A 16,833-nucleotide genomic window follows, 5' to 3' on the forward strand; every position below is an offset into this window, starting at 1 on the left:
TCTTTTGCCCGTCTAAAAATGAAACAAATCTACTCCGCCGACACAACAACCTGATATCGCTACACATGCCCTGCTGCCATCATTTCTCCGGCTGACCCTTGACCGTGATCAAAGGAGTGACGCGAGGTTAAATCGCAAATTCAGACGCTGGTCGTACATGTATTGTTACAAACGCCACACTCGTCTCCCTGTCATAAGTTATCCATCGTTCAAGGCCCATTTTCAGGGTCTCTGCTGAACCTCCACTGACGCGACAGCTTAGTCGATCTTGATGGAGGAGTAAATCTTGCGGACAAACCACCAGCTTGCAAAGTAGCCAATGGAGCCTGTGCGTCATGTTAGATGTGAATAATGATATTAGGACGGGCAACTTACCAGCAAGGATAAAGAAGAGGAACGAGATGAGGGCACTGTAGCCGATGTAGAGAACAGTACCAGCAAGACCGCCCAGCTTGACCTTGGTGACAAGGTACAGCAGGCAGTTGAGGAAGATGTAGCCACCGCTCATGCCGGCAGCGAGGAAAGACCTCCACTGCCAGTTATAGTTCTCCGAGCAAAGCAGGAAGTAGACCATCAGAATGGTGACGGCGGCGCAAACGACAATCATGAGACCATAGCAAAGGAACAGGAAACCGAACATATAGTAAATCCTGCTGAACCAGATAGAGCTGATGATGAAGTACAGCTCGACAAAGATGGCACCGAAGGGAAGGAGACCCACGATGAGCATGCTGGGAATGGGCTTGAGATAGGTGCTCACAGGAGGAATCTGTCGAGGAATCTGGTTGGTGCGGACAGGGGGCTCAAAACCAGGGGCGCGGAAACCAAGCCAGGAGCCAGCAACCGATAGAGGGATGGAGATGATGAACCAGATGGCGACGAGAACAAGCATGGTGGTGAAAGGAACCGCACCCGATGACTGCTTAGCCCAAAGGAAGAGGTCCAGAAGGAAGAAGCAGGAAAAGACGATTCCGGGAACCAGGAGAGGAGTCAAGGCGATGTTGAGCTTCCAAGCCTCACCCTGCCAGGCCTTGTAAGTTCGGGCCGAGACGTAGCCACCAACGAAGCCAAGGACAGTGTAGAGGAGAATCATGATGGTGCCGAGAGAGCCACGGTTGGAGGGAGACAGGAATCCAAGCAGGGCAAACAGAATAGTGCAGCCCGTCATGCAGAACAGCTGAACACCGTTACCCGCAAGGATGGACAGGAGAAGAGGGCGAGGAGGGGGTCGGAAGACATCGCCATGAACCAGCTTCCAGCCAGAATCCTCCTGAACACCATCCTCGACGACCGAGGTGCCACCAAAATCGTCGAGGTCGATCTGATCAAGTCGGTTATAACGCGCAATGTCCTTCTTGAGGGCTCGAACCAGGATCGACATGACAGTCAAAACGAGGATGACGACAATAATAGCAGTGTCGATAAGCCAGAACCAGTGAATCTTGGGGTCGAAGACGTGCAAATACTTGTCCCAACGCGTAGCCCAGGCGGTATCAGACTTGCGCCAGTAAACACTGTAGCTGAAGGCAACCGTTTTCTCCTTGCCATTGAACACAATGGGCTGGTGGTTACCACAGTCCGCCTTGCCTCCGTACTCCTTGGAGCTGGGCTCCACGACAACGCCGACAACACGGCGCTGGCTAGCATCGTTGTTAACCTCGTGGTACTCGACCCAGATCTCGTAGTGGTTGTTGAAGAGGATGTTGTCGCTCTCGTCGTCCTGGCCGAGCAAGAAGCCAGAGCTGTAAAAAGTAGTGCCCGTCAACTGGTCCTTAATCTGCTGACCAGCAGGGAGACCGTCGACCAGCCAGTTCAAGCTGTAACCCTGCTCGATGCGGCTCTTGACGAAGGTGATGGACTTTTCGGGGTACGTCGTCTCGCAAAGGGGCTTGCAGGTCTCGTTCTTGCCCATGATAAGCTCGAAGGGGGAGGTCATGATTCGGTCTCCGAAGAGAATGCTGCCTAGACTCTCTGACACATATTGAGGTCCACCTTCGGGCTGGCAAAATTGGAACGCGGGATGATAGTAGTCGTACGAGACAACCGAGTGCAGGCGAGCATCTTGAGGCGCGGCGACGGGCTTGATGCTGTTGACGTAGAGAGGGACCTTGTCTCCGTCCTTGTACGTGGTCGGGGCGACACCGGGGAGGTAGAAGGCCGAGGCCAGCTGGGGAACCGCTAGGAGCGAGGTAAGAAGCGCCGTTGAAGGCGCAAAGTCTCTGAAATGCATCTTGAAGGGTTGGTCATGCGCAGACAGGCGTAAATCTAATGGAACGAGTGTTGCGAAAGATAGATGCTAGATGTCGAGTCCGGGTTGGAGCTGACGACAATGCGCGGATCGAGATTCCGCGACAGCGAGGGAAGAAAATGCAAGACCAGATAGTCTGCCAACAAGAGGCTCAAGAGCTCTTGCTTCGACTGGCGGTCGTTGATACGATGGATATTGTGGTGAATCAAGCCAGCGGAAAAGCTGCACGAGTTAGACGCCAACTCAGGGAGCTTCGAGGCCACTTTGGACTTCAGGTCCCTATTATCTGGCCAAGTTCCAGACAAACAGCTCGGCGCCTCGCTTAGTCAGGAGATAAGTCCGGAAGATCCCCTTGCCGGGACGGGGATCGGCAGCAAGCGAGAGCAGGTGTGGTGTGGCGCAAGGTGGCTAGTGTTACAGGCCTGCAGATTCTCCAACATGGCCCCGCTAAAAAGTTGAAGCAGCCAAAACTTTTTGACGAGACATCCAACCTCGCGTCTACGTCTCGGACACATACAACAAGATGGCGGCCCCAACGACATTACCAGCGCTGCTGACCTCGCTGACGCAGTCGCTTTCTTCTGCGCTCGAGGTCACCCCCAAAATCGCCGCCATTGAACACCAAAAGGACGGCATCTCCCTCCTCGACGTAAAGAACGAACTGCTCCTTTCCTACCTACAAAACCTCGTCTTCTTGATTCTCCTCAAGCTACGAAACTCCAAGTCGGATTCTGAAAAGTCAGACGAAGATGATTCCGAGCTGGACGAATCCGTGCGATCAAAACTGGTGGAGCTGCGTCTGTACCTGGAGAGGGGAGCCCGACCACTAGAGGAGAAGCTGCGCTATTCTATCGACCGATTCCTTCGAACAGCCGACGATGTGGAGCGTGAGAGAAAGGCAGCTGAAATGGAACAGAAGGAGTCTGGATCTGAAGACGATTCTGAGGAGGATTCTGAGGAGGAGAGCGAGACCGAGGCTATCTCCCGTAAACCTGGCGAACTTTCAGCAGCACCCAAATTCGGAGCTCTGGTTAGCGATGTTGCGGCCGAGAAGTCGCGCGATGGAGGAGCGCCAGGAGTTTACCGTCCTCCCAGGCGAGAACGCCAGGTCATGGACGCCCCTCAGCGTCGCGACAAGTCAGACAGGCGCGCCATCAAGTCGCATACTATGGAAGAGTTTGTTGCTTCAGAGCTTTCTTCTGCTCCTCTGGCCCAGCCCAGCATTGGTACGACCATTGTGCAGGGTGGTCGCAAGATGAAGACGGATGCCGAGCGAAAGGAGGAGGCGGAGCGCCGAGAATACGAAGAGACCAACTTCACTCGTCTCCCCAAGGAGAGCAAGAAGGAACGAGCCAAGAAGGCGAAGCAATCTGGTCGCAGCAATCGCATGCAGTTTGGTGGCGAGGAGTGGCACAACCTTGGAGAGGGTGTTGACCGCATCGATCGTCTCACCAAGCGCAAGCAATCAGGCGGTGGTGTTCGCGCGCTCTTGGACAAGAGCCGAAAGCGCGGCATTGACACTACGGATGGACCTCGTGGTAGCGGCATGGGACCTGGAATTGGAGAGAGGTTTAACAAGAGGGTCAAGGTGCTGGAGGGAGGACGACGAGACCGCGGCAAGGGTGGCCGTTAGAGGGTTGAACATTATAGAGCATTTTCTTGGGCGACTGCATGGGTTGATTTGGGCTCGTCTTACTTGAACTACCTACCATACTGGCGATGATGGTGTCAAGTACTGGATGAGAATAATGTTGTAGAGCTAAAAGCCAAATGGTCTCTGCTTGTTGAAAGCCAAGTAAACGGTTAAAAAGTTGAATAGATTGAGAGGAGTTGCCGAGAAATCCATCTTGACGGCCATAAAAAAGATTCATGTCTAACCCAGGGACCCTTCATGATGGGATGCCGCGATAAGATAAGGCCCAAACTTTGGCGGGGGACGAGCTTTGGAAATTTCTCCGGCGCCCCTCCAACGTTGAATATGACCAACTCGACAAAGCAATTGCCGTGATACCCTCTTTCTTATTTGTTCTCTAATAAACATTGTCGCAAGGAATACGGAAGGAGCAGACGAATTTCATATTTGAACCTCGCGAACTGGACTGTCGATCGTCTGCAACTACGGTTGTCTGCGAGCACAGCGCATCTGTCGCAAAGCTACCCTTCATCTCGACCTCGACAGCTCGCAGCGTCAAGCCTTGAAGCTTCTCCAACACTCTGATAACTATCGCATACACCTTATATCTTATAAAATGGCTACTCGACCTGATGAGTCCGTGACCCCAATGGACGTCGACGACATCGACCCCAAGCTCCAGCAATCAGCATCCACAAACACCATAGACGACGATGACGAAGACGACCCCGTCACGGCCACCTACAACGTCTTCATAAACCCCTCCCTCCCGCTGGGCCGCCGCCTCCTCATCCTTCAGCACCCAAACACCGCCAGCGACACCCCTCAGGCTGCGCCCACCGAGCTCCGCCTCAAGACGCGCGCAGGCATGGTCGAGGTCGACCTTCCCCTCGACCACAGCGTCGCCTACGACCGCGAGAAGGGTCTCAAGTGGGGAAAGGGGCTGCAGGCTTCCATGGCGGCCAAGAATGGTGGTAGTCATGGTCTGGCTGGTGGCTTTGGCGTCGGTGGTGTGCAGGGTCGGGGTGGGAGGAAGAAGGCTGAGGAGGACGCTGATAACTTGGACTGGGCTGAGGCTGTCCGGCAGGACAAGGTGTTGAGGACGCAGACTCTGGGCGGGCATTATCCCAAAACTCAGAAGCAGCTACACATGGTTGGCGTCTTTCAAGGGAGTGAGTACCCCCCATTTCTTACTGCGTAATGCATTCTCTAACAAGTACTTCAGAGGAGCTCCATCTCACCCCCGTCTCATCCCTCGTTATGCTTCGTCCTCAGCTACACCACATAGACGCAGCCGTTCAACTCGATCGCCAAGCCACCTCAAAGGATGCGGGCCCGTCTTCAGGTGCTGGCACTGCCCGCGCTATCCACATGACAGTCAAGACCACCGGAGACGGCGATACCGTCACTACCGAAACTATGGCTGACCGCCTGCGTGCCGTCCAGTCCGAAAACTGGCGCACCCTGCGCTTCACCGACGAGAACGAGGAGGCCGCCTGGGAGGTCTATAACGAGAGTCTGTTCCTGCGTCCTACCGAGGGTGAAGAAATCCAGGGCGAAGAGACAAAGGGCAAGGAGACAAAGGCTGACGTTGCTGCAAAGGAGGAGCGGCCGTTGGAGGATGCTGTTCCCCATTTGGGCCGCAAGTGGGATGATGACCAGTACTTTGAGGCTGTCTTCAAAGTGAAGAAGCCCAAACCCGGCTTCCCAAGCGAATCTTAGAAAGAACCCAGCAAGGATGCCTTGGTCGAGGATCACCAAGAGACCGACCCAAAGGAACTGAGCGGAGTGACAAAGCACCTCCCTCGACGTCCAAAACACCAAGCTACGACCTCGGACAACATGATGGTTGACTAGGCTGGCCGCCAATGGCAACGAGGTCCTGGAGATGGTTGAAACACGGTTGCATGAGACGGCGTAATAGGATACAATGCAATTCATAGAATGGGGAATCAATGCAATGAGACACTGATCACGGGGCACCTCCAGATCGCTTTGCAAAAACGCGTATAATTCGAAATACTATATAACTTATTCTCGATAGAAAAGAGCCCGCTCCCAAACTCTCTCCACGAGTAGTCAGTCGTCCGACATGGTAACCTATGCCGGTAACACAAGAGTGCGCTGAGCTGAGCACTCTACGCTTTGATATTTGGTACACCCATCATGCAATGCCAACCGCGATGCGTCGTTCCCAATATTCTCCTCCATCAACCCGTAAACTCGATTCTCTTTTTTGTGCACCACGCATTATCCCGGTTCTCCCTAGTGCTCCCAAATGCCAGCCCAGAAACCCCAAGAATCGCCATCGACTGCGTGCAATATCAAACGTCTGTTTACTGGAGAAGCTCAACATCCAACCCGATGGAACGCATAAACAGGTTGACGCTGTTCAGCCGGTCGGCCGCCATAGCTGGAGGCAGCGTCTTTGAAACAGTAACCGTGTCCAGGACGCGGTCCTTGACAGCCAAGACAAGGCGAGTCTGTTGGTCGTGAGACGCGCTGACGCCCATGGCTGCAAGAAGTTGCCACACATAGACGTCCTCTCCGGTGTTGACACTACCGGGGAAGATGTGAGGCAACGAAGGCTCAAGTCTGCTGAACAAGGTCTCAAAAGTGCGATCCCTAATAGTTGTTAGCTCGAATCCAAATGTCTACTCGAGGGCTCACATACCATTTATCCCATTGCTCTGGAGTGCCGGCGCCCGTTTGCTTGAGGAGGACGGCACGGCTAAGAATAAGTGTCAACATGGACACGCCGATTCTTGATCTGGCGATGAGGTCCACGTTGAGCTTTGTGGCAATGAGGTTGAGGACGCCGTCAACAATATCCAAACCAGTATCATTGAAGTACTGCATCAATGATGGCATCACAGTAGAGATGAACAGTTCAATCTTCTCTCGCATTCGCGCGTTAAGAGTAGTCACCTCACCTGGGTTGATGGCTGCGCCTTGCACAACATCCAACTGATCGAGATGGTAGATGATCATGGTCAAGATGGTAGTTCGTTGCTCAAAAGAGAGGTGAGGGAAGATTCGCGGAATGGCCTTCTCACCCTTGGCGCAAGACAAGAAAGCAATGAAGGGGTGAGGAACGATGACTCCAATCGGCTCATGGACCTTCAGTTCACCCCAAAGCTTGGCGTTGTAAGCCTCCAGAATGGTAGCCCATTCCTTGTGCTTGTTCTCCAGTTCCTCGTCGGGGCTCGTCATGGGAGGGGGAATAAGTCGAACGTGGTCCTCAATCTGCATCAGGGTCTGGTACACCTTCTCCACGTTGCGCAGAATCGTCTTTCGGTCAAGGCTGGAGCCCTTCTTTCCGCTGCTTGGACGCTGGTGGTCGCTCTCGGTTCGCTTGATGTTAAGGAGAGGCTTGGGCGTCTTTGCGTTGCTGAAGGAAATCTTGCCTAGACTGCCGGCGATGACAAGCTGGGGGTTCTTAGGCTTGTTCTTGGCAGCCTCAACAGCTCGCTGGACCTGCTGTTCCATTCGCTGGAAGTGGTTCTCAGCAGGTCGGCCATGTCGTCGCATGCCACCCTGGCGGCTGCCAGTCTGGTACAGGTACGTCTGGGCAAAGTTGCTGAGAGGCTGGCTGGGGTTCTGGCGCTGGCCGGCTCGGATGTGGCTGTAAACCTGATAGTAGAAATCCTCCGCAATGGACGCATCTGAACCATCAACTGGGTTGCCGGTGGCGGCGACGAGCTGTTGGAGCTGGATGCGGGTGATGAAGTTTTTGTCTTGCGGAGTCATCAAGCCATTGTCCTTTGAGAGAAGCCAGATCTTGTGGTTACGCTTGGCCCTCTTCGTCTCTTGATCCAAAAAGGCTGCCTTCTCTTCCTCCGACATCTGCATCATCTGAGGATGCGCTTGCAACTGAGCGAGACTGGGGGTGGCGCCATGGGAGTGCTTGGCCTGGTGGCCATGAGGCGCCGCCCGCGCATCGGGGGTAGAGCGGTTAGGGTTCTGCAGGATCTGGGTAGGTTGGACCGGGAGCTGGTGCTGTTGAACAGGAGTTGCCTGAAGGCCTTGGGCTGGCGGCGTGGGCTTCGGCTGGATGCTCTGAGGCCGTTGCAAGATAGTCACTGGGTGGCCATGTCCATGCTGCTGGGGAGGTTGCTGCTGAACAGGATATCCAGGAGGAGGCTGTTGATAAGCCAGCTCCGCGACAGGAGGCTGAGGGGTCGGTTTCTTGGGCTGAGCTCGCATAGCAGCCTCAACCTCCTCCAGACTCATGACCTTGCGACTAGAAGCGGACGGAATAGATTGAACAGGAGGAGCGGGAGAAGGCTGCTTGGCGGGCTTGGCTGGTCCAATGCCCCAGATACTTCTGTCGACGTGGAGATCGGGAAGCGGTTCGGGGTCTCGGTACTTTTCATAGCCAGAGCGTACAGGCTGTTGGATGGGCTGGTTGGAGTAGTACGAGTGCATATCGGCGGCGCCATACTGAGGAACTGCGGGGGTGGTCTTGATCGCGGGTCCCTGGCGATGGAATCGGAGATGTTCTTCCTCAATAGCACCGGCAACCTTGGCTGTCTGGCCGAAAAAGTCGAAATCTTTGCCCACACTCTTTCCCACTGTAGGGCCACTATCTCCAAAAGTATCGTCATTGAACGCATCGCCGGTTTCCTCAAGCTGATCTCCAAGACCATCATAGGTATCCTCAAAGTCGAGAGCATCGTCGCCGTCTCCATCCCTGCCCGACAACCCTGCAAAGGGGTCGTGGGCTTGGGAGAAGCCAGGAGCCGCCGTGTTATGGCGGCCGGTTGCGTCGAAACCGAAGAATGACATGTTGGTTATCAGATTCGAAAGTAAAGGAGTGAACGGTGATTGTGCTAGGAAGAAATTAGTATTGTGTCTGAAGGCCAGGTTAAGTAACTTTTAGCAGCCCTGAGCTTCGAGCCCCGCCCAAGCTGTCCTCCAGCGCTCCCCTGCCTGACAGACGACAGATCGTGGTCCTTTGGAAGAATTAAAGGATGTGTTGCCAAGTTTCGGATTTCGATATCCTAGAACCAACGCTCATTCCTATGTGGCCCCTCTACTGGATTTGTCGCGCACATTGTACATATGTGATCTGGGCATATCCAAGTCGTCCTCGGAGTCGTGCATGTCGACTAGCCTTGCTACTGTCCTGGCAGAGTGATGTTCATCATTTCCCCGTTCGCCCCATCCACAGGTCCCTTTGGCGAAATGTCGTTGATGGTCCAGGAAGGTTCGGGCTTCAGAGAAGCACCCAGAAGTCTGCTCTGGACGAAGCCGCAGATATAACCAGACGCATGGTAGAGCCTCAAAACGCAAAAGGCCAAAGAAAAGTACTCACCACTAAGAAAAGGAGATCCTTGCGGGGTCGGCCAACGCGCACAAATCTATCATGATGTCTTTGAACAAGTCGGGCTCGAGAGGTTTGTATCCTAGCCAACCATGCAAAGATAGCAGGAAGCTGGCGGCGATGGGGAGATAAGGTTCGCAGAGCTCTGGCCAAACGCCGAGAGGTTGAAGATGCTGCGGGAGGCCGGCTGACGGAGAGCGCGGTGCAGAAGAGATGCGCGGCGAGGCTCTTCTGCCAACGATGATGCGACGAGGAGCCAGCGATGTGCTCCAAGCCTTTCCCCACATGTGGGATATTCCGTTCCCGGAGCACGGACCTGCGCAGGCAAGATAGAATCACGTGAGTATCCACGTGAGGGGACTTTTCGAAGAGCTCCATTGCCTGCAAGGGCGTTATAGCTTGTAAGCCTCAAAACACTGATTTCAAAGCTCAGAGGTGAGACCCTGCTGTGATGCATGGCCCTGATGCAGCTGGAAAGGATATTCCTGTTTTAGATCGCGATACCGTGCTCCAATTGAACGCAATGCGTTCTTGAACTTGCATGCAACGACTGGGGAGTTGCATTGCTCTGTAACCGCTTGCAGCTTACTTCGACCTCCGCGTTTCTTCTGAGGAACGGATGGAAACAATTATCGCCAGCCGATGACATCGTCGAGTGGTTTTTAGACGACGAGTCTGCTAGAAACGGACAGATCTTCCTTTTCTTACCCTTCCTGCACGTATGTGTCAATCTGCAGCAAGGACGCAGTGGTCAAATGCCTGATGAATTGGGGAGTTAGCTGTCCATTCTTTTCCAATCTTCCTGTGACGAACCCCCTCTACGGCTCCCTCAAGTGTATCCAAAGACATAGTATGGTTTGTCAAGCCTTATGGCGCGGAGTGAGTCGCTGGCCATCATTTATTTGACGCAGGAGAGCTGAGGTCGTGCAGTAGCTGGTGGGCTCGAGTGAAATTGCGACGAAAGGAACGGCTACCACGGAACGATACACATGTCGCCATTTCATCTCAAGCTTGATGACTCCTAGGCGCAATTGCTGACCTGTACCTAACCTGGGAATGGAAGTGCATGATACGGAAGAGATAGAGATTCTTTCCTGTCTGTACCCGTAGTTCAAGATAACGAGCTTCAATATCAAGCACTTCTATTTGCAGACGATACATCTGCCCTCCCTCGACCTTTCGACAAAAGCTGAAACAAGGGGTCTGGCAATCCTCCCCTGTCGATAATAGCCTCGTAAGCAGAAGAAAGGGAGACGACGCTTGCAGAGAAGGTGGGGAGAATTGAGCTGTTACAGGCTGAGTGCGGAGCTCCTAGACGCAAGGTACCTTTTTTTATCGCCCGCCTAAAACAAGGCCAAGGAAACGTAAAAGGGGGCTCCCTCTCGAGTCGAGAAATACGAGAAAAGAGGTGGTGATGCATCGAGAAAAGGCGCCTTGCCGGATCGAGGAGCGAAGCTGCTGCCACAAAAGTCTCTTGGTGATGCGGCTTGGAGTGACAGTGGACCCGTCATTCCATCAGTTCTCGAATGATAGCTGGGAGGCGCCTCTGGTGATGAAAGGGGGACGCAATCCATCCGAATTGGTAGACGAGGGGCCTTGCAAAAGAGTCGCATCTGGGTTGTCAGCCTCCGTACCCGTCCCCTATCCTCGAAAGAACAGCCGGGCCCCCTGGAGACGCCGAAGAGGCTGTTATCACTGGAAGCTCTGCTCTGCTCCATCCAAGCGTCTGGACTCTGACGAAGCTGGAACCAGCGGGCAATAGCTTCGAATTGTGGCGGCCACGATTTTAGCAGAGATCCTCTACCCCCTGAACGTCAGAGGCATCAGCTCAAGTAGCGCCAGGAGACGGCGCAGGTATCTTTTGGTGAAGAGTACCTGACCCCAAGTACTCCCAAGGAGGGCAGGCCACGTCTCACGTAGCACAGACCGCCCCAAGGTACCTGTCTTGGCGGGCATCTCGCTGTACCTTCAAGTCCCGCGTACCTGGCTTGACGATCGTAGACCCGCTCCTTGCTCATCCCCGGACACTCTGTTCATCCCCCATTCCTCCTGTCTCGACTCGAATCGACTCTCTTGTCACTGTCTTTATTCCTCCTTCTCCCCCATCACGAGCTTTCTCTGCATCGTGTGGCCTTGCATTTCTTTTTTCCTTGGTTGATTCAGGTCCACGGTCGACCATTTCAGGCGTCATTCCGAGTCCATCGAGGACGGGATGCTTGTTTGAGTGCCACCTTTAGTACAAAAGTTTCTCGGCCTTGCTTGGCTCCTAATCTTTTTTCGCCCTGTGCGCGCGCCCGCTCCCCGTCGCGACAGATCATCCTTTCTCCATCCTTCATCATCACCTTTTTCAGAGTCTTCGAGCCCTTCCTTTATTGACGGTTCAGCATCGTCGAATCCATCTTCACCATGGCTGCCGGTCATACGCGCTACGTGCGCTACATTGCGCTCGCGCTCTTTGTATGTGGCCGCCTCCTGCTCTCGCCAGCTTACGTCGCCACTCGCTAACGTGTCTTGTCCCAGACGCTCACTATGTTCTACTTCTTCTCCAACTCGAGATACGAGGCCATCCCCGTTACCGGCAACGTTGGAAACTTCCCTGGTGGCCCTGGAAGCCCTGCAGCTGGTGGCAACCAGCAGGCTCCTGGCGCTGTTCCCAATGCCCCCAACTCTGGCAACTCTGTCAACTTCCCGCAAGGAGAGTCTGCGCCCGTTCCCGGCGATGATGATACTTCCCTCACCAAGGACGAGATTCCCGCCCAGAAGCCTGCTGCTGAGGGTGCTGCTCCCGTTGAGCCCGAGGGCGCCGCTAAGCCTGCTGAGGAGCTCGCCAACGCTCCCATGGCCATGAACCCCGGCGAGCCTGGCTGGGACAACCTCCTGGGCACTGCTCCTGGTCCCCGCATGAACGCCACCTTTGTCACTCTTGCTCGAAACAGCGACGTTTGGGAGATTGCCGAGTCTATCCGTCAGGTCGAGGATCGTTTCAACCGACGATACAACTACGACTGGGTCTTCCTGAACGACAAGCCCTTCGATGATCAGTTCAAGAAGGTCACCACCTCTCTCTGCTCTGGTAAGACTCACTACGGCCTGATTCCTGAGGAGCACTGGTCCTTCCCCGAGTGGATTGACCAGGAGAAGGCCAAGAAGGTTCGTGAGGACATGGCCGCCCGCAAGATCATCTACGGTGATTCCGTCAGCTACCGCCACATGTGCCGATTCGAGTCCGGTTTCTTCTTCCGACAGGAGCTCATGATGAACTACGAGTACTACTGGCGTGTTGAGCCCTCTGTCAAGCTCTTCTGCGATATCCACTACGACCCCTTCCGTGTCATGCACGAGAACAACAAGAAGTACAGCTTCGTTCTCTCTCTCTACGAGTACATTGACACCATTCCTACTCTCTGGGACAGCACCAAGAAGTTCATGGCCAACCACCCCGAGCACATTGCCGAGGACAACTCGATGCGATTCCTCAGTGACGACGGCGGCAACACTTACAACAAGTGCCACTTTGTGAGTTTTCAAGTGTCTCAAATGTCTTTATAGGTAGACTAACACTTTTCAGTGGTCCAACTTTGAGGTTGGTAGCCTTTCGTGGCTCCGAAGCAAGCCTTACCTCGACTTCTTTGAGTCTCTCGACAAGGACGGTGGTTTCTTCTACGAGCGATGGGGTGATGCTCCCGTCCACTCTATCGCTGCTGGTCTTCTCCTCAAGAAGGAGCAGATTCACTTCTTCAACGACATCGCCTACTACCACGTCCCCTTCACTCACTGCCCCACTGGTGAGCAGAAGCGTCTTGACCTCCGCTGCCACTGCAACCCCAAGGAGAACTTTGACTGGAAGGGCTACTCTTGTAAGCACTTGTAACTTGTGACGTGTGGATGATCTGGCTAACACAGCAACTAGGCACCTCCCGATATTACGAGCTCAACGGCATTGAGAAGCCCCAGGGCTACGAGGAGCAGCAGTAAAGCAACCGCATGGAGGTGATTAGCGGTGGGATTGTACGTTTATCATACAGGTTGTAATGCTCGGTAGATTGTTTGCCTTATTTTTAGGCCGCACTTGATGGGTGGGGTTGGGGATGTTCGCTCGTGGACAAAATTAGGCGTCTGGGTTTGAAATACTTTGGACAGCTTTGGTCATGTAGATGTGTATGAATCGATCGACTGTTTGGGATCTTTGGCATGCATGGCTGCTGAACTTGCTTAAAATAATGTACAATATCGATACATGGCCGTAGCCAGGTTCTATCATGACGGCCTTGAGCCATCCATCATTGCGCCATCTCAAGTCATCTCGACGATATATTAGACAAATCGTTTATTCCAATTGCTCCCTAACCAACGGTGGCCTTCTTGGGCTTCTTGGTACCAAACTTGCTTCGACTTGTTGTTCGGTTAGCAACACCACCCTGAGAAATTGTTAGTACTTGATTCCCATTTGCAACCCCAGACCCCGTTTTCAAGGTCCGGCATCTTTGAAACATACCAGATCCAGAGCTCCTCGCACGAGACGGTATCGCACACCGGGACAATCTTGCGCTCGGCCACCTCTCACAAGAACAACACTGTGCTGCTGAATGTTGTGTCCCTCGCCGGGAATGTAGGCAGTAATCAGGGCGCCGGTGGAGAGCTTGATACGAGCAGTCTTGCGCTCGCCAGAGTTGGGCTTCTTGGGTCGGACGACACCCACACGGAGGCACACGCCCTTGAGGGCCGGGCAGTGCGTGTTGGACAAGGCAGGGGAGACAGCGTGACGAGCACGCTTGCCCTTTCGAATTCCGCGGAGGACCTGGTTCAGCGTCGCGGGGCGGGCCGTTGTAGGGGCGAATGCGCGGGGCGCAGAGGTGGTGAAGGATCGGGGGGTGTTGAGGAGACGGCTTGGTGTTGAGATGACGGCCGAGGCGAGGGGCCGGCGGGTGGCCGGCGAGAAGAACTGGCGGAGTATGGAGCCGACCATTGTGACGGGTGGTATCGGGTCGGACGGGGACTTGTCGTGGGTTGAATTGATCCAATTCCAACCTGTCCTCTTTCCTACAACACCAAGCTCCGATGAAGCCATATCAAAATCTCAGCCTCTCGCAATTGGATCACGTGATGGTTGTGATCGGAACCTGCCATCCTCCGTCCTCCGGCCAGATCACATGTTACCCCGGCATCTGGGATTTGGGGCCCCACCTGACGTCACCGGTTAATCCACGGAGCCTTCCATCCTCCCCGCATCGCCCGCATTCTGTCAACAGCTACCGGTCGTCGGTTCCCCGAAATGCTTTTAATGCCGGTGTAATACCGAATGACCTCGACTGTTTGGGTGGTTATCCTCGGCTGCCCAAGGCCGAGAAGAACCAGCTCTTGAACCGCCTCAGCCGTGAGACGCCCGAGGGTAGGCATGCAGTGTGGCTGCGTTCTTTTGGTTAAGGATATATGGGGGGTAAGAGAAATGGGGGGGAGCTGATTTCTTGTCGTCAATTCATTTTCTCTTTCCTTTACATACCTCGATTGAAGGAAGCTGTCCCTGTTCCGGCTTGTCTTGTCCTCTCGTGGCTTGTGATTGTCTCTCCTCCACCTCGATATCTCGGCGATCAGACCTCCCCTTCCTCCTCCGACTTTTTCTTCTTAATTCCGACCCTCCTGTTGGAATTCTCTCCCTTCCCCTTCTCTCTCGAATTCTTCGTTTGATACCCCAATTTTCGCCATGTCGTCGTTTACTCGGGTCTTGCGCCCTGCCCTGAGGGGAGGACGAGGTCTTACACAGCGCGTCGCCACCGCTCCCCGTTGCATGACGAGGATAAGCCCGTAAGCAGAACCACAAACCCAATTGTCGAGGCCAATTGCTCACCTACACCCTCTAGCAACGTTGCCCGACCTCTGTCCACCACAGCCCCCCGTCGCAATGACCACATCGACATCTCCGAGATCCCCCCCACGCCCATCTCCCACCTCTCAGAGGTCGAGGCCGCCATGGCCGACACCGTCTCCAAGTTCGCCACGGATGTTATCCTCCCCAAGGCCCGCGAGATGGACGAGGCTGAGGAGATGGACCCTGAGATTGTTGAGCAGCTGTTCGAGCAGGGTCTCATGGGTGTTGAGATTCCCGAGGAGTATGGTGGTGCTGGCATGAACTTTACCTCTGCCATTATTGGCATTGAGGAGCTCGCCCGTGCTGATCCCTCTGTGTCTGTCCTTGTCGATGTGCACAACACCCTGTGCAACACTGCCATCATCAACTACGGTTCCCCGGCCTTGAAGAAGAAGTGGCTCCCCCGCCTCGCGACCAACACGGTCGCCTCCTTCTGTCTCTCTGAGCCCGTCTCTGGCTCCGACGCTTTCGCGCTGGCCACCAAGGCCACCGAGACGGCCGACGGCTTCAAGATCAACGGCGGCAAGATGTGGATCACAAACTCGATGGAGTCGGGCCTCTTCATCGTCTTTGCCAACCTCGACCCCAGCAAGGGCTACAAGGGCATCACCGCCTTCCTGGTCGAGAAGGGAACCCCCGGATTCTCCATCGCCAAGAAGGAGAAGAAGTTGGGTATCCGCGCCTCGAGCACCTGCGTCATCAACCTCGACGACGTCGTTGTGCCCAAGGAGAACCTCCTTGGTGAGCGTGGTCACGGTTACAAGTACGCCATCAGCCTGCTCAACGAGGGTCGCATTGGTATCGCCGCCCAGATGACTGGTCTGGCCCTCGGTGCCTTTGAGAACGCTGCTCGCTACGTCTGGAACGACCGCAAGCAGTTTGGCCAGCTCGTCGGTGAGTTCCAGGGCATGCAGCACCAGATCGCCCAGTCCTACACCGAGATCGCCGCCGCCCGCGCCCTCGTCTACAACGCCGCTCGCAAGAAGGAGGCCGGTGAGGACTTTGTCAAGGACGCCGCCATGGCCAAGCTCTACGCCTCCCAGGTCGCCGGCCGTGTCAGCGGACTCGCCGTTGAGTGGATGGGCGGCATGGGCTTTGTGCGTGAGGGTCTTGCTGAGAAGTACTTCCGTGACAGCAAGATTGGTGCCATCTACGAGGGTACCAGCAACATTCAGTAAGTAATCTATTTCTGTCTGTAAAGTGGTAATACTAACATCAAGTCAGGCTCAACACTATTGCCAAGCTGCTCCAGAAGCAGTACACTTCTTAGATGGGATAGAGGCAATGTAGAAAGAGAATGGATATAAATAGGAACAAAAAAATGCCAAAAGATCGAAATCATGATGTTGTCTTCGTCCATTGAAAAACTGAACAAATGTGGTTGTGTTGTAGATCGAGAGTGGTTGCATTGACTATTTCCAACCAACCACGAGTTGAGCTTGGTTGAATGATATTTCAGTACCTCACAACTATCGAGTGCCTAGTGCAACAAGAAAAAGGTCGTGAAAGGCCTGGTCCTTGGTCTGAGCCGTAATTACGTCTGACCAGATTCCATCACTCCAACGATCGAACCCACTCACACGCAGCATGACAACCACTATTGTGATCTATAAAAACAAGAGTATACCATACTACTACTAGCTACCCTTCGGCTTGTTTCCAAGAGCCTCGTTACTTCTCGCTTCTATTAAGCAGACACGCTGTTTCTCCCATTGCTGTCCGCTGTCTGCCACTCTGGCCCCTGACATGGCTTCAACCAT

The 16,833-nt window shown here is 54.3% G+C and overlaps 7 protein-coding genes across 7 annotated transcripts; 4 read left to right on the top strand and 3 right to left on the bottom strand.

The window, feature by feature from the left end:
• Window positions 1-258: 258 nt before the first annotated feature.
• Window positions 259-2,230, bottom strand: NCS54_00230200 (Transmembrane 9 superfamily member; the record flags this gene model as incomplete). The annotated part of the gene is made up of 2 exons (XM_053147904.1): window positions 259-326; window positions 376-2,230. 2 exons carry the CDS (start codon window positions 2,228-2,230, stop codon window positions 259-261), a joined length of 1,923 nt encoding a protein of 640 aa, XP_053003879.1.
• Window positions 2,231-2,726: 496 nt separating this feature from the next.
• Window positions 2,727-3,881, top strand: NCS54_00230300 (Hypothetical protein; the record flags this gene model as incomplete). Its single annotated transcript, XM_053147905.1, has 1 exon — window positions 2,727-3,881. Exon 1 carries the CDS (start codon window positions 2,772-2,774, stop codon window positions 3,879-3,881), a length of 1,110 nt encoding a protein of 369 aa, XP_053003880.1. The 5' UTR covers window positions 2,727-2,771.
• Window positions 3,882-4,497: 616 nt separating this feature from the next.
• On the top strand, window positions 4,498-5,603 carry NCS54_00230400 (Hypothetical protein; the record flags this gene model as incomplete). The annotated part of the gene is made up of 2 exons (XM_053147906.1): window positions 4,498-5,053; window positions 5,107-5,603. The coding sequence occupies 2 exons, from the start codon at window positions 4,498-4,500 to the stop codon at window positions 5,601-5,603; spliced, it is 1,053 nt and encodes a 350-aa protein (XP_053003881.1).
• A 614-nt stretch (window positions 5,604-6,217) lies between these two features.
• On the bottom strand, window positions 6,218-8,669 carry NCS54_00230500 (Hypothetical protein; the record flags this gene model as incomplete). The annotated part of the gene is made up of 2 exons (XM_053147907.1): window positions 6,218-6,506; window positions 6,556-8,669. The coding sequence occupies 2 exons, from the start codon at window positions 8,667-8,669 to the stop codon at window positions 6,218-6,220; spliced, it is 2,403 nt and encodes an 800-aa protein (XP_053003882.1).
• A 2,944-nt stretch (window positions 8,670-11,613) lies between these two features.
• On the top strand, window positions 11,614-13,182 carry NCS54_00230600 (Hypothetical protein; the record flags this gene model as incomplete). The annotated part of the gene is made up of 4 exons (XM_053147908.1): window positions 11,614-11,664; window positions 11,728-12,723; window positions 12,776-13,064; window positions 13,118-13,182. The coding sequence occupies 4 exons, from the start codon at window positions 11,614-11,616 to the stop codon at window positions 13,180-13,182; spliced, it is 1,401 nt and encodes a 466-aa protein (XP_053003883.1).
• A 368-nt stretch (window positions 13,183-13,550) lies between these two features.
• NCS54_00230700 (Hypothetical protein) lies at window positions 13,551-14,284 on the bottom strand (the record flags this gene model as incomplete). The annotated part of the gene is made up of 2 exons (XM_053147909.1): window positions 13,703-14,284; window positions 13,551-13,625 (listed from the first exon to the last, which is right to left on the bottom strand). Exons 1-2 carry the CDS (start codon window positions 14,273-14,275, stop codon window positions 13,551-13,553), a joined length of 648 nt encoding a protein of 215 aa, XP_053003884.1. The 5' UTR covers window positions 14,276-14,284.
• A 624-nt stretch (window positions 14,285-14,908) lies between these two features.
• On the top strand, window positions 14,909-16,343 carry NCS54_00230800 (Hypothetical protein; the record flags this gene model as incomplete). Its single annotated transcript, XM_053147910.1, has 3 exons — window positions 14,909-15,009; window positions 15,066-16,247; window positions 16,298-16,343. The coding sequence occupies 3 exons, from the start codon at window positions 14,909-14,911 to the stop codon at window positions 16,341-16,343; spliced, it is 1,329 nt and encodes a 442-aa protein (XP_053003885.1).
• Window positions 16,344-16,833: the final 490 nt, after the last annotated feature.

This window comes from Fusarium falciforme, chromosome 2 (assembly GCF_026873545.1).
Source record: "Fusarium falciforme chromosome 2, complete sequence".
NCBI classification, from domain to species: Eukaryota; Fungi; Ascomycota; class Sordariomycetes; order Hypocreales; family Nectriaceae; genus Fusarium; species Fusarium falciforme.